Genomic DNA, 16,147 nt, shown 5'->3' with positions numbered 1-16,147 from the left:
TTTTAGAAATTAGTGGAAAATTATTAATGGAGATACTGAAATTGGTATATCCTGTACAATGACTTTGACTTGGAAGTTTGTAATTTGAGGATTAAATATTGAATTGAGATGTAGTTTTAAGATTTTACACACACACACCTTGGTAAAATGTTCATTTTTGGTAAATGCATATCCAGTATTTCTGGTGGACAGGTATTATCTGAGTTAGTGTGCTGGAGTTGAGCTATAATTCCCTCTACCTGCTTTTTTAAGAGACTTAAACTCTTTATATGGTAGAAGGACCCTTTTCTCCCAACAAAGTGTGAAATGAGTCATTCAGAATGATTACTTTGTGTTGGGATGGTAGGAGAAAGCTGAAGAGGTGGAGCTTCAAGCCCTTTCTTGGCCGTTCCTCTCCCCTGGAGGTAGCAGGATTCCTACTGGGTTAGTTGTGGCTATAATGAGCTAAAACTGCCTCTTACTCTGTGGTACAAGATACACATCATAAGATTCATTCTTTAAGTGTACATTTCAGTTATTTTAATCATATGATTTTATCGTGTAGTAATAGAAGCATTTTTCTGTCACAAAATAATCTTTTTTAAAAGATTTGTTTTGAAGACTCAGAATAAAGCTTTTTTTTTGCTAACTAAAATGATTATCTGGTAACATTCTTTGTACCTTCAAGATACCTGAATTCCTACTTTAAAATATACTACTATAAGATTTTATCTTTTGTCTCAGTATAGCTGGGTAATGTTCGACTATTTTTCTTAATGCAAAAACTCCTTGAAAATTTTTTTTTTCATTGGGGGGAAGGTAATTTGTTTTATTTATTTTTATTTTTTTTTAATGAAGGGACAGGGCATTGAACCCAGGACCTAGTGCATGCTGAGCACACACTCTACCACTGAGCTATATACCCTCCCCCCTCAAAAACTCTTGAAACCAATTGTGTCTTCTTGGTTTGGACTTCATTCTGGATAATTCCCAATCATTAATATTTCATCTTAGGATTTATTTTTCCAGGTTTCTTTATTATTTTTCTGAAACTAGCCAATTAGTATTTGAATAGCTTGAGGCTAATAAGCAGCTCATCTTTTTCACATTCTTTTTGTTATTTTTAGAATTATAGCTCAAAATTGACTTATGGTCAATTATTGCCACTTGAAAAAAACTAAAACACAGAAATTTTGTCCAAAATATCTAAGCAAGTATCTCTCCACCTCAATTTCAAACATTACCTTAAGCATTATTAAGGGGAATTACCAGCTTACATTTCATATAAAATAGCATAAATGCCTAGGTATTTCAGATGGAAGTAAAATACATTGTCTCAGAAAGGGAAAATTACTTTTCCTTCCTGCGAAATGCATCTTTTAATTTCCATAGTTAAGTATCATAATTTCAGAACTGTAGTAGATATGCTGGTTGTTACTACAGACACGGCCTATGTGCTAGAATGATCTGTAATTACATCTTTTTTCTTGTCTGCTAACAATGGAGAGTGAGGATAAAGCTGGATGCAGAGGGAGAACCTGGCAGTTTCTTGGGCACATGAGTGAAGAGCAGAAGGGCTATTTATTGTCTTGTTATCTTGACTCCTAAGTTAGGAGTTGTAGTTTTCCTGCTTGTCAAGGAGTTCTTAACAGCACTTCCCAAACAAGCAAAAACAAAACAAACAAACAAAAAAACCCAAACCCAAAACAAAAATTAAATGCATATTTGTGTGAGAACTTATACATACATACACATTTATATAACTATTCCATTTGGTTTTAGGGTGACTTTCCTTAATTCAGGAACAGAATAGTTATGATTTTACTACTGGAAACTTGTGCTTGATTTTATTAGCTGCTGCTTTTTTTTCACTTTTATTTACCCAAACTATCCCCAGTCATACCTATTCAGTCTTCAAATTCCTACAAATTGTATTATAAATTTTTAGAGATTACCAAACTATTTCAGGCAAACATTTATTTGTTGATTTAAAATGATTCATTTTTAGCATTTTTAATCAGTTAGGATCTCAGTCCACTTACATCATTTAAGCTAGTTTTTAAAAAAAATCTGTTTGGAAATTTAATCACAATTTTTACAACTCTGAAGGATCAAGTAAATAAGCTAGTTGTAGTAGTTGTCTATGATGCTTATGTTTGAGATGCAAAACAGTGGTTGTAACATTGTACCTTTTCTTTATTGTCTCATCTTATATATACCTTTTTTGAAATGGAAATTAATTTTTACTTTGTCTTTTAAGTGATGATTTACTGGAGGATTCAGACAGTGAAGAGCATTCTAGATCAGATTCTGTGACAGGTATGTAAAAAAATGTTACTCTGTTTTTTACATCTTTGCATTTGTACTGTTTCTGGATAATGCTAAATACCAGTTAATTCTGTATTAGTGCGAACTCTAAATTTTCACAGATACACACAGAAAATTCAAATATTGTATATCAGAAATCTTGAATTAGTAGTATGTATATAGAGTTCCATATTTAAAATTTAAATAGTGCCTATTTGAGCCAACGAAATTAAGATGAATTTTATTAAATCTTTGTCACAAAGGACAGGGAATTGAGATTAAACTCTTCCAAATGTGCTCAGCTTATTTGTGTAATGGGTTGTTAAATGAAAGTAACATTTAAATCAATAATTACTAATTATTTCTTATTCCCAGAAGAAAACAGGTGAATAGAGAGTAAATTTTAAGGTATAGAGTCATGGACATTAAAGAATCAAGTAAATGCTGCTTTGATCATTAACTTATGAAATGTTAAGTCAAAAGAGTATGCCTCATATTTTAATGTAGTTATATTATAGACAAGGCATCTCAAAATAGTTTTATTATGTCAGAATTCAAATCCTAACTGTCACTATTATAGTCTGATTACACTTCCTAATATATGAACTAGTGATATTAACATCTGTTAATAGAATTTCGAGGATTGATTAAGATGAAAATATATAAAGCATAGTACCTGGGAAGTAGCCAGTATTTTAAAAAGTGACCGTTATTAAATTCGGGCTGTCCTCTAATGTCAGATGTCATGATCTAAGGACATATATGACTTACTAAATCTCTTTGGAGGAGACTTGATTTTGCATAATACCATTGTCCGAAGTTATATGTCAGAAGTTAGTATAGTGACTGCTCTCAATTCTTACTTGTTGTAGAATCTTTTTTAAAGCCACCAAACATAATACTGGACTGGTTTTGGATTAACCCTCTCTTAAGGTTATTCTTAACAATGAAAAAAATCAACACAAATATAGGAAAATGCCCTGAATAATGTACAAATGTGTAATTAGCTCTAGGAAAAATAACTAATTGCACTTAAAAAATTTACTCTGATGAAGTGTGGTCTTTTTCCACTTTGTTACCCCTTTGTGAACAAAAGGGCTACTACTGTAATTTTTAAAAATCTGATAAAGAATAATGCATTGGTCACTGGTCATTTGGAGACCTGATTAGAGTTTGAACTCTTTTACAATATAACTCTTGGGTCTTGTCAAGTCACTCTAACTCTCTGGGCGTCAGTTTTTCTTTTGTAAAATAAAGTGTTTGAACTAAATTTTTTTAGTTTAAATTTTAGTAGTTCAACTAAAGTTTGAACTACTCTTAAATTTTTTGATTCTAACTAACATTTTCTTTGTATGTTATAGCTTAGCTCATTCCTCTGGGTCTAAGACTCTCAGTAGGTATTTTTGTAATTATAATACTTACATATTGGTCTATTTCCTTATCCCTTTTCTTTTATCTCCTTCATTTATGCCTGTGTGATCTTTCACATTTCCTTTAGAGTCTGTTTATTTACTTCATTTCCCAGTATCTAGAAAATTACCATATGTTTTTGTTGACTCTGTAGGATACCTCATTCAGGTTTGGGAGTGGTGTCCTTATGTAGTATTAAAAGGTAGCTAGGGTAAGAGAAAAAAATCCTTCCAGTTCAGAATTTGTAATTGACTCATTTGAGAATTTGTTAAGTAGTAGTAGTTCACTAATTAATAGTAAAATATGTATCTTCTAAGCTAATTCTTTTATGTTGAGAGACTGTTGGTGAATTTATGGAGGCTTGTGATATTAAAGGGAGATGTATTCTCTTCCTGAAGTATCTAAAATAAATCATAGATGCTATTCAAAACTTATATTTACTAACTGAGTGCTTCCCATCAAATTGAATGATACAATATGAAGAATTGTAGAGTATATTTTTAGTTTCAGAAATGTGCATGGAGACCTAGAGACTTTTGTCTGTTTTTCATTTGAAGGTTATGACTTTTCAAAGTATCTAAGTGATGTCAGAGAGAAAAATTTGGTGTTTGGTCCATATATCAGAATTAAGGATATATAACTTCTTGTGAAGAGTGGGAAGAATCTTTGGCAGGAGATTGAAGATGGATTCAAATTTAAATTTGATGGTTTTAGAAATATGCCTAGATTAAACCTCTGGAGTTTGGCTGGCAGAGCTGTGGATTGACACTACCTAAGGAAGCAGAATAGAGAAGGACTTACCAAAATGATTATCTGAAGAATACTATACTGTAGGATGTTTTTAGGTTTGTTCTGTAAAAATTTACTTTGTGGTCCAGTAGATTTGAGAAATTCTAAGACAAGCAAAGGTAACAGGTTTCCTTACTGCAGTATTGGACAGTTGTCATTGTGCCTTGTCAGTCCTCTAAGTAGAATGTACAGTATATGCTGTATCCGAGACATTAATTAGTTGGGAAGAAGCAGAGTAGTAATGCCACTGTTATATTTTCCTTTTTAATGAATAATCTCACCTCACATGACATTTACTTTGATTGTCTTAAATATGTGTTAATATATGTAATTTATGGCTAATTTATTTTGTTTTAATGTGTGCATAGACTAAAATAACTTTTTCTTGGCTATTTCCTACCATAACTTTAAAAGAACAATCTGTTAAGTTTTAGTTTAGACCAATAGATAGTTATCATCCTGAAGATTTATTAGTGTATTACATGTTATAAAAACCTCACTATCAACTTTCAACTTCATACCTAAATTAGTAAATTAATAAAGTAAATATAAATATTAAATGCCAGTATAAAGGTTGCATGTCAGTATAGTTAAATGAGTGGGTAAGTATAAACAAACAGCTTTATTGGTACAATTAAGTTAAGTTTATAACTAAAGTTTTCTTCTGCTTAGCTGGAAATGGATTTAGTTTTAGACGATAATAGTGATCATTATATGAAGTGGGATCACTGTTAGGAAATGGGAAGAATCTAGATAAAGCTATCTAGGAGCATTTTGAAGATATTGTTAATTGAAATGGTTGACAAAAGTGGGGGAGTGGTGAACAGAGCTTTTATTATATCTTAGGTGTTTGATATTCTGTGATTCTTTGTTGCTCATTCCTTTACTTGGGTAACTTTCAAACTTTCATGCCGTCACCTTGAGTTATTTTATACTTATTTCCTTACTCTTCTTTGTTCTTCTCCATCTAAAATTGTAAAGCCAATTCCAGTTTTCGTGGTCTTTTTTCAAGTTACATAGAGTGAACTTTACATTATTGATGCTAATATAATTAGTTGTTGCCTAATAGTTTGTGCTATTGAGAAAAAAAAAGCAGATTTATTGAAACTTTCAGTTCAGTATCAAGAGATTATGCCTGGTTTAGGGGTTGGCTGACATCTGATTTGGGGTTTTGTGTAGACAGAGATGGCATTTGTGGAGCATTGAGACAGAAATGACCTTTATACTATTTGTAAGGGGACAGCTTGCAGAGCACATGATAGACAAAAGGTCAGTAAGGGGTCATGCAGTATAGTTGACTTTAAATGATCTAAAAAGTAGCAGATAATACAGAAGACATTTATATTTCACTTAAAATGACAAATCTTGTGAACTTTTCCTTCCTAATTATTATTTTTATTCTGAGCTGAGGTTAGAATTAAATTTGTATTATAACAGTCAACTGATAATTAGCATGGTGGGGTGGGAGAGAGGAGATAAATTGAGATGACAATAATGTTTCATGGATATTCTGCAAAGGACATAAATGACACATGCATGATGAGTATTTTTTTGGTTTAGAATTGAAGCACAGAAATTATTATTTTAATAATCCTTCATTTTTTAACCCTTCTATTTTTTTTAAAGGATTTTTCTCAAAAATTGTCAGGAGAACGTATTCTGAATTGAAAATGATTTTTGAGTCTCTTCAGTATCTCCATGATTTTTCTGAGTAGATTCATCTCAGATTTAAATTTTAAATTTAATTTTAAATTTTGATTAAATTTTATTTAAATGACCTTAAAGTCTTCCACTGATGTACTTATAATGCACTGACTAGAAGAGTAAAAAACAAAAATTAATGAAAATTTTGTGGTACAGATTTTGATTTATATTCACAAGGCCATTTCTAATGAATATTATTCCTTTTCAAAGGGCATACATCACAGAAGGAAGCCATGGAAGTAAGCCTTGATATAACAGCACTCAGCATTCTCCAGCAGCCAGAAAAACTTCAGTGGGAGATTGTTGCAAATGTGCTTGAAGATACTGTTAAGGATCTTGAAGAACTTGGGGCAAATCCTTGTTTAACCAACTCTAAGAGTGAAAAGACAAAAGAAAAGCACCAGGAACAACACAACATTCCCTTTCCATGTTTATTAGCTGGAGGTTTATTAACATATAAATCTCCTGCTACCTCACCCGTTAGTAGTAATTCTCACAGGTCACTGGATGGTTTAAGCAGAACTCAGGGTGAAAGTATATCAGAACAAGGGTCAACTGACAATGAATCCTGCACTAATTCAGAATTGAATTCTCCTCTGGTGAGGAGGACTTTACCCATTTTGCTTCTTTATAGCATCAAGGAGTCTGATGAGAAAGCAGGAAAAATCTTTTCACAGATGAACAATATAATGAGTAAAAGTTTGCATGATGATGGTTTTACAGTTCCACAGATTATTGAAATGGAGCTGGATAGTCAGGAGCAATTGTTGTTGCAGGATCCTCCTGTGACTTACATTCAACAATTTGCAGATGCAGCAGCCAACCTTACCTCTCCAGATTCTGAGAAGTGGAACTCTGTGTTTCCCAAGCCGGGGACTTTGGTTCAGTGTTTGAGGCTGCCAAAGTTTGCAGAGGAGGAGAATCTTTGTATAGACTCAATAACTCCTTGTGCTGATGGAATTCATTTGTTGGTAGGACTGCGGACATGCCCTGTTGAATCCTTGAGTGCAATAAATCAAGTAGAGGCCTTGAATAATTTAAATAAATTAAACTCTGCACTATGTAATAGACGGAAAGGTGAACTGGAATCAAATCTTGCTGTAGTGAATGGTGCAAATATTAGTATAATCCAACACGAATCACCAGCAGATGTACAGACTCCTTTGATAATTCAGCCTGAGCAGAGGAATGTTAGTGGTGGATATTTAATACTTTATAAAATGAATTACGCCACTCGGATAGTGACTTTAGAAGAGGAGCCCATAAAAATCCAACATATCAAAGATCCCCAGGACACAATTACCTCGCTCATTTTGCTTCCACCAGATATACTGGATAATCGAGAGGATGACTGTGAGGAACCTGCTGAGGAAATGCAGTTAACCTCAAAGAATGGCATTGAGAGAGAAAAAAAATCTGATATTTCTACTCTTGGACACCTGGTAATAACCACTCAGGGAGGATATGTAAAAATATTAGATCTTTCAAACTTTGAAATTTTGGCCAAAGTGGAACCTCCCAAAAAGGAGGGCACTGAGGAACAGGACACATTTGTTTCTGTCATTTACTGCTCGGGCACAGACAGGCTGTGTGCATGCACCAAAGGTAAGCTGTTGATTTGTTTGATTCTTCTATAAATCTTATAAAACCAGTGTATATAGCATTCATTTATGTGCATACCAGCATGAATTTTTGATCTGTATAGATGGAGAGATTTTTTTTTTTTTATAATGAAGTAAGAAATCTTTCTACTGTTTTAACTGTTCTTAAAACTTTTTTTACTGTCCTAGGTAAGAGTCTAGTTGTAAATAAGTCAATAAATCTCTCAGAAACTATCTTCTCTGCTTTAACCTCAAGATAGTAACCTGTTGTTTCTGTGAGTCCTGACTCTGCATTTGCTCAAATTTGTGACCTTGGGCAAGTTAAACTCAGTAAACCTTTGTATCTTTATTTATAAACTACAAAAAAGCAGCCTATTCCCACGCTTGACAGAATTAAATGAAATAATATATGTAAAGTTTCTGGCACAGATATTTTCTTCTGAAATAAAAGTATTTAGTAAATAAATATTAGTTTTGCCAAGTAATCTTTTTCTTGTCTTATTTACTCCTAACCTTTTGCTGAGAGTGAATCAGTTTTGCAACATTTAAGGCCGCCATATTGAGTAACAGATAATGTTCAATTTTTTCCTGCTTTTCTTAATATACACTTTAATAAAGTTAGAGAGATAAAGCAATTTTTATATAGAATTACTGACAATATCGGGCAGTATTGATTAGTGGGAATTAAGGCCAGGAGATATTTGAAGCGTAAGAAACTATAACCAGTGCTTGGAGGAGGAATTGAGTTTGGAAAGAGTTGTACATCTCATTTGTGGTTCTGGTGTGAATTAACCTGAATTTTTCTTCTATTTAAAAATATTTCAAGAGTTTGGCTAAGAAGGATAATGATGAACGTAGTGATTTGGATTGCCTGCTTTGAAACACATCTAGTGAAATAACAGCGAAAAACTCTCCAAATAATGTCAAAATCCAACTAGATTATTTTAAAAAGTGGGCGGTGCAGAGTAACTTTAGACTAATAAAATTTTCAGAAAAACCATTAAAATACTGTGTGATATCAAGGATAATTTGAACTTATTATCTTGTACGTGCCAGTTCATTTCTGTGAGAGCTTTAACTCTGTTTATTTTAGTCATCACACCAACTTTGTGGGATATGTACTATTATTGTCTGCATTTTACAGATAAGGAAACTGAGAGAAAGAGAGGCTAAGTAATTTGCCTAAGTCGCAGAGCTAATAAATGACAGAGTCAGCATTCAAACCTGGGCAGTCTGTCATTAGAGTGCTAAAACCACATTAAACTGCCAGAATTTAATAAAACTGGAGACTCATCCATTGAATTTTTTGGAATCTTTTAATCTGAAAGATACAAAAAAGGAAAACAATTTAATTTGCCATAGGCCATCCGAAGTGGAGGTTTAGAACCTGAGTGACGTGGTCTCAGGGCACATCTTCATAAAATACTAGTAGTTTCCAGAAGTGGAATCAGAGTTTAATGATTTGAATTATTTGATGAGATATGCTTTTGGTGATTCAGAGGGGAAGTAGTACTTTTTAACTTTTTATTTTATTTTTTTGGGGGGGGAGATCAGTAGGTCTATTTATTATTAGTTTTTTGTTTGTTTGTTTTTTAATGAAAGTACTGTGGATTGAACCCAGGGTCTTGTGCATGCTAAGCCTGTGCTCTACCACTCCCCCTGGGAAGTAGTATTTTAAGCTATAATAGATTAGTGTATTCAAAGAATTTGGACAATGAAGATTTCTTGGAAGTGATCTCATGTGATAGGGAATTTATTCAGATGAATTGAAGGACAAGACAAAGCCTGAGACATTAACCACTTTGAAAATTATCTCCCAGTTCTTTAAGGATTGACTGATCAAGATGTTATTTGAAAAGATGAGATTAATAGCAATAAAGAGGACAGAAAGGTTGATGTTTTAAAATGTATGTATGACAGTCCATAAAGTAGACTTTTAAAAAGCACTGCAGACTGTAAATCAAATGGATTTGACACTGTTTTATGTGTATATTCAAATAGCATAAAGCTCTTTTTCTCATGGAGAAACACTGAGTCTTGAAAAAAATCTACAATTAATGAATGTTGCAAGTTAACTTTAAGTAATGTTAATAATATACTGAAAGTAAATTTGGTGCAGCTGTCTGTGATTAAAATTTGGAAATAGACTATACACGTAAAAATATATACATATTATATGTACATATATACTAATATTTATATGAAACAAGGAAACAGGGTCCCTACTGCCCATCCTGGCACCACCAGCCACTCCAGAAATGTGGACCACTTTTCCCACAGCTGCAGTAGCGCTGAGGAATGGGCATGGCAGCTGGTTTGTTCAGGCCACCCATATGAAAGATCAGCAGCCTCTCACTTAATCAGAGCACTCTTTAGGTTGTTGTAAGTTTCTTGTTAGGTTCCAGAATTCTGAAATACTTAATTCCAGTCACTCTAGTTCAGCAGTTGCTATGATGGAGGTACTGACCTCTAGTGCTTCACCCCAGAGCTTCCTACTCTGCCATTTGGTATGACATGACTGGTACTTGTGTTGACTTTTATTTTTAATACTTTTTTTAGAGTTATCTTTTTAGTGATTTATCACAGTCTACTTCGGAATAATACCAACTTAATTCTAGTAAAATAGAGAAACTTTGCTCTAAGCTTTCTCTTCCCCATTTTTGTGCTACTATTGTCTTATATATTGCATTTAGATGAATTATAAATCCAACCAAAAAGTGTTACTTTATTTTTAAAAAAGTCTTCATTTTTTAAAAAAGTTAACAAAGATGTGAGAAATACATATATAATGTTCACCTACTTACCGTTTCTAGTACCCTATTTTTTTTTTTTCTTGTGAGTTTGGTGTTCATCACTTCTTTCATCACTAAAGACTTCCTTCAGTACTTATGGTAAGGCAGATCTGCTAGCAAAGAACCCAGTCTCTGTTTATCTGAAAATGTCTTTATTTCACATTCATTTTTGAAGAATGGTGCTGTATATATTATTGATTGACTGTTCCTGCACGTCACTATAGTTCCTTCTGGCCTTCATTGTTTCTAAGGAAGCTGTAACCAGTTTGCGTTGTAGTTCCCATGTCTATGATGAGTTTTTGGCTGCTTTCAAGATTTTCTCATTGATCTTGACTTTTAGCAGTTTGAATATAATGTATGCACCTATAGATTTTGTATTTTATCCTAGTTGAGATTCATTGAACTGATTAGATTTGTAGTGAAATGTTTTTTTTTTATCAGATTTGGGAAGTTTTAGGCTACTATTTCTTCAAAAAATTTTTTCTATACTTTTCTCTTTCTGGATTTCCCAGTAAGTGTGTGCTCTTATACTTGATCTGTCCCATAGGTCTCTGGAGCGCTTTTTTTTTTTTTTTTTCATTTTTAATAGTTTAAAAACTTATTTATTTATTTATTTTGGTGGGGAAGGCAATTAGGTTTATTTATTTATTTTTTTAACGGAGGTACTAGGGGTCAAACCCAGGACCTTGTGCATGCTAAACATGCACTCTACCACTACGCTATACCCTCCCATCTGATGTGCTTTTGACTTTTAAAATCTTTTCTGTTACTCTGATTGGTTAATTTCTATTGATTTATTATTATTTATGAGAATTCTTAAGGTTTACCCTTAACAACTTTCATATATAACATACAACTATTGATCTATTTTTATTTCACTGTTTCCTTCTGTTGCGGTCTTAAATCTGCATTGAGTCACTCTAGTAAACTTTTTATTTTAGCTATGTCACTTTTCAACTCTAAGAATTCCCTTTGGTTCTTGTAAAATAATTTCTGTTTCTTTGTTGGGATTCTTTATGTGTCAAGTCATTTTTACCATTTGTTCTTTAATTCTTTATACTTGGTTTCCTTTTATTCTATAAAAATATTTACAGTAGTGTCTTTGAAGTCTGTCTGCTAAGTCTAAATCTGGGCTCTCAGAAATAGTTCTCATTGATTTTGTTTTCTTGAGTGGGGGTCATTCTTTCTTCACATGTCTTATAATTTTTAATTTAATGCTGGACATTTTAAATAACATTGTAAAAACTCTGGATTCTGATTTTCCCCTCTCTGGAGGTTTTTGTTGCATTAGTTGTTTGAAAGCCTATCTGGACTGAATCTGTGAAATCTATTTCTTTTGCAGTGAGTAGCCAACTGATGTTTCTTTCATTTTTTTTCCTCCTCTGGTTTTTATTGTTAAGACTTGTTTCTTATTTGTTGCCTCTTTGTCCGCATAGTTTAGTATTCAGCTGAAGATTTTTATAATTGGTTGTGACCAAATACCTCTACTGGTAAGGTTGTGTTCAAGTGTGCCCTGGCTTTTATTTTCTGTATTTTTATTTTTTGTTGTGCCCTTTCAGGTCTTTTCTGCATAGGCACGGGGGCTTAGCTGACTGGCAATGTGTTGATGTCATAGCTTTTTGTTCTTTGCTACTCATATGTGTAACCACTGATCATTGTGGGATATAGAGAAAGTTTACCATGCCCCCTGTATTTCTCTCACTTTTTGTAATTCTGTGTTTAATACATGGTTACTTCTAGTGATTTGCTGGCCCAGACAGGATCTTGACTTCGGAAAGTAGAGTTGATGGGCCTTTTTGCCACTGAACCACTTTAAGCAGACAAGCTTTCCAAATCCAGTGAGCCCCCAGTAGGAGTAGGAGCAAATCTGTTGGTTTTCATGGTTTAACCCACCCTGGTTAAATGATAGTTTTGTCTAGCTTTATAGTTGCTTTTCAGGAATAGGATTTATGTGTTCTTTATTCTTTTATGTTGGAAGTGACTCTTCAAATATTCTTGTTAGAATAATACTTTTTATCCATTGTTTTTTTATTCCCTTTGGTCTTAAATATTTGCTAAGCTTGATTTCCATTTTTTTCTGTGTTAGAAATATGAGAAATAGAAGCTTGATTTGGTTTCATTTCATTGTGAATACTTCAAAAAAATTGAGAATCTTTGTTCAGTTTTGTTACTGCTGTGATTAAGGGATTGAGCTGTGGATCCCAATATAGTTAGTACATCAATTTCCTCATCTGTAAAGTGGCCACAATATTCCCCCCTACCTTCAGGGTTTTTGTGAAGACTAAATGAATTGATTTAAGCATTTAAAATAGTATCTTACACATAGTAAGTACTAGATAAATAACCACTTTTACATATGTTTATGTATTTGCCATTTTCTTCATTAAATTTAAATTTCAGTTTGTAATTCTTTGCCAATTTGATTTCTAAATTCTTGGAGATATCATTTTGGTAGCCTTCTTTATTTGCCTTTTGAGTAATACTGAAATAAATTAAGTTTCTTAACTAAGTAGTGTGCATTTTTATGCTTACCTGTTTTACATGTATCTATGTTGATGGAATTCTACTACACCATAGGTGGTGAACTTCATTTTCTCCAAATTGGAGGAACCTGTGATGATATTGATGAAGCTGATATACTAGTGGATGGATCTCTTTCTAAAGGAATAGAACCATCTTCAGAAGGTTCCAAACCTTTATCAAATCCTTCAAGTCCTGGCATTTCAGGTATTATACTAAGTTTTTTTTAATGATTTTTTAAAAGTGCAAATTCTTGTGATGTTTTCTGAATCTTATATACTCTTAAAACATTATTTCATTTTTTAGATTCAGTTCTTGGTTCTATGAGAGTTCATTTCCTTATTGACTTTTTTTTAACCAGGCTTTTTTTTTTTTTTTTTTGTATTATTTATCATTTTCTCAGTAGTTGGAAAATGTTGTAAACATTAAAATAAGAAATGATTCTCAACCTGTGGTAGGTTGACGAGTATTAATGAAGTTACCTAAGAAGTAAAAACATTATTTTGATCATTAAGGAGCTTTTGGTCTAGTTAGGGAGGAACAAAACATGTGAAAGAGAGGAGAGTTCATTAAATAAGTGTAAAGTGAGTAGAATGGCTAATACTACTGGAATCAAAAAGCTGGAAAAAAAAATCATCCCCGTAGGGTGATATATTCGAACGCTCATTGCCCATTGTGAACCTTTTAGATAGGTTTATTTCTATTTGTTGTTTTTGCCTTTTCTCCCATCTATGTTCTATGCTGCCCTCCAGAACTAGTTTTTCAAAATGTTATCCCTACTTAAAAATCTTTATTTGCTTTGTGGACTAGTAACACTAGTCTTCTCAATCTCTAGTTATGGCAAACTTTTCATGGTTTCTTAAGGGTATAATTCAGTTTCATGCTCTTCACATATTACACTAAACTCTTTCCTTACCTTTTATGCCATGCCCTTTTGTACTTCCATTGCACTGTTACATTTTACTCTTAGCACTTAGACATTTTATTCCCCAAAACTAGCATTTAAAAGAAATTTAATGAATCTTCAATGAAAAAGTATGTTTAAACTCAAGCATATTCCAAATATAATACATAAAGCTGATTTTTGTCTTCGTGGGTACTTATATTTGGGCTTTTGTTATTCTTCTTTGCACCAAAGGCAAACTTTTAATGATTACTAGTATAATACACTTAATTTTAGTTGTATTATTATAATACATGGCATTCATCACTACTTTATATGCCAGAGCTTCTCAACCTCAGCGCTATTGACATTTCAGACTAGATGATTTTTTTTTTTTTTTGTGGGAGGACTGTCCTGTGCTGTATTAGCAGCATCTCTGGCTTTTACCTACTAGATTCTAGTAGCACATGTAATTGCCCCCATCCAGATGGCTGATGAGAGGCAACATTGTCCCCTGGTTGAGGTAAACTGACTCATGTCTCTTGCCATGTATAATTAGATTTGATTGTCTTGATTAACTACACAAGTTTGTTAAAAAGCCAAAGTTCTGAATATTTTCATTTTATAGGATATTGGTATAATAATTTTCATGTAAAGTCTGTAGAAATACTATTTAGTAAAGATGAATTGGATTATAAAGAAGTGAGTAATGTAAAGGAGGAACATGGATATGCTGTTAATGTTTACAAACAACATTTAATACAGTTTCAGTCAGATTTTAAAGGGCTCTAAGCTTTGAGGAAAAATGTAATTTGAAGTACACCCGTAATAATTTTATAGAACTCAGTGTACATTTTCTTTGTGAAGCTATTCTAAACTTACCAGATTTTGTATTTTAGCCTTTTTAAAAACTTACTTTTGTTCTTTGGAACAAGAACAGCAGTCTTTCAGCTTTGTCTTATGTTAGGCATTTTACAGTTGTGAATACATGTATTTGTAAAAGCAAGCTAATCTCTTTGAAGCAGATTGTTACTCTTATAATACTAGTATGTATACAAGATACTCTTAACTACTACAGAAGTTGAAAAAAATACCATTTTTAAAGTATTTTTAAGCTTTTTGTTTGTAAGTAAGTATTTGGTTGCCATCAGTATAGCTTTGACTTAAAAAATCTTTAATAAAGTAAAAATAGGGCAGATGTTATATGCTTGCTGCTGTTTAGCATTTTGTTTTGTAAATAACAAAGTGTAAGAGTTATCAATCTGCTGTAAGTTTGGCTTGCATTTCAGCACCACCACTTTTGTTCTTATTAACGTGGGGCTTGTTAAAGCTCAGTCAGGGCTCTTCTAACAGGTTCGGTCTGGGTTTCTCCAATAATGAGTACCCTTTCTATAATTTAAAATTTTCAAGATGGATTTTTCTTATACCTATTATGTAGTCAGTGCTTGTTACTTTAGTTGCATGTCATGATCAACTTTCAGGATATTCAGTACATGTTGTAATTGACTAGAGAAAAAACATGAACTAAAAACTTCTTTTTTAAAAAAACCTATTTCAAATTCTACATTCACTATTGTTAAGGAGTTGATTTATTGGTGGACCAGCCATTCACCCTTGACATCCTGACATCTCTAGTGGAGCTAACCCGCTTTGAGACTTTGACCCCACGGTTTTCAGCTACTGTTCCTCCATGTTGGGTGGAAGTTCAACAAGAACAGCAGCAAAGGAGACATCCTCAACACTTGCATCAGCAACATCACGGAGATGCTGCTCAGCATACTAGGACTTGGAAACTACAGACTGACAGGTAAAACATTCTTCCAAGGTTTTTATTTTAATTTTAAGTCCATCTAATGTATTTGTTAGAAGCAACACAGAATTATTTTATATATGTATGTTACTCTTTCTCTTAACTTTTGCATGTTAATAACTTGATTCCTTTTATTTGTCACCTTAACTTTAGAAATTCCTACATTCTTATTCTTAGTTGTAGGATAAAATATTGAGAGTAATCCATCATTGCAGTTAGTTTGTTAAATAAATTTATAGATTGAGTGACCAAATATTTAAATGCTTGATTTGTGCAGGCACTTTTGTGGGCACTAGTAATATGACTTCTGTGAAATTTATATTCTGGTGCGGATAGCCAGACAGTAAGCAAA

The 16,147-nt window shown here is 32.8% G+C and overlaps 1 protein-coding gene across 10 annotated transcripts in view; it reads left to right on the top strand.

The window, feature by feature from the left end:
- The window catches only part of BIRC6 (baculoviral IAP repeat containing 6), a 197,841-nt gene that overhangs the window by 37,466 nt on the left and 144,228 nt on the right, over positions 1-16,147 (top strand). For all 10 annotated transcript variants that reach the window (XR_010384233.1, XM_064494613.1, XM_064494617.1 and 7 more), the window contains exons 9-12: positions 2,240-2,298; positions 6,400-7,794; positions 13,160-13,309; positions 15,567-15,792. Coding sequence is in view for 9 of the 10 variants with exons in the window: in XM_064494613.1 (XP_064350683.1) it covers positions 2,240-2,298; positions 6,400-7,794; positions 13,160-13,309; positions 15,567-15,792 (1,830 nt within the window). In the remaining variant the exon portion in view is untranslated. The remainder of the gene's footprint in view (positions 1-2,239; positions 2,299-6,399; positions 7,795-13,159; positions 13,310-15,566; positions 15,793-16,147) is intronic.

This window comes from Camelus dromedarius, chromosome 15 (assembly GCF_036321535.1).
Source record: "Camelus dromedarius isolate mCamDro1 chromosome 15, mCamDro1.pat, whole genome shotgun sequence".
Lineage (NCBI taxonomy): Eukaryota > Metazoa > Chordata > Mammalia > Artiodactyla > Camelidae > Camelus > Camelus dromedarius.
This window is presented reverse-complemented; position numbering and strand designations above follow the sequence as displayed.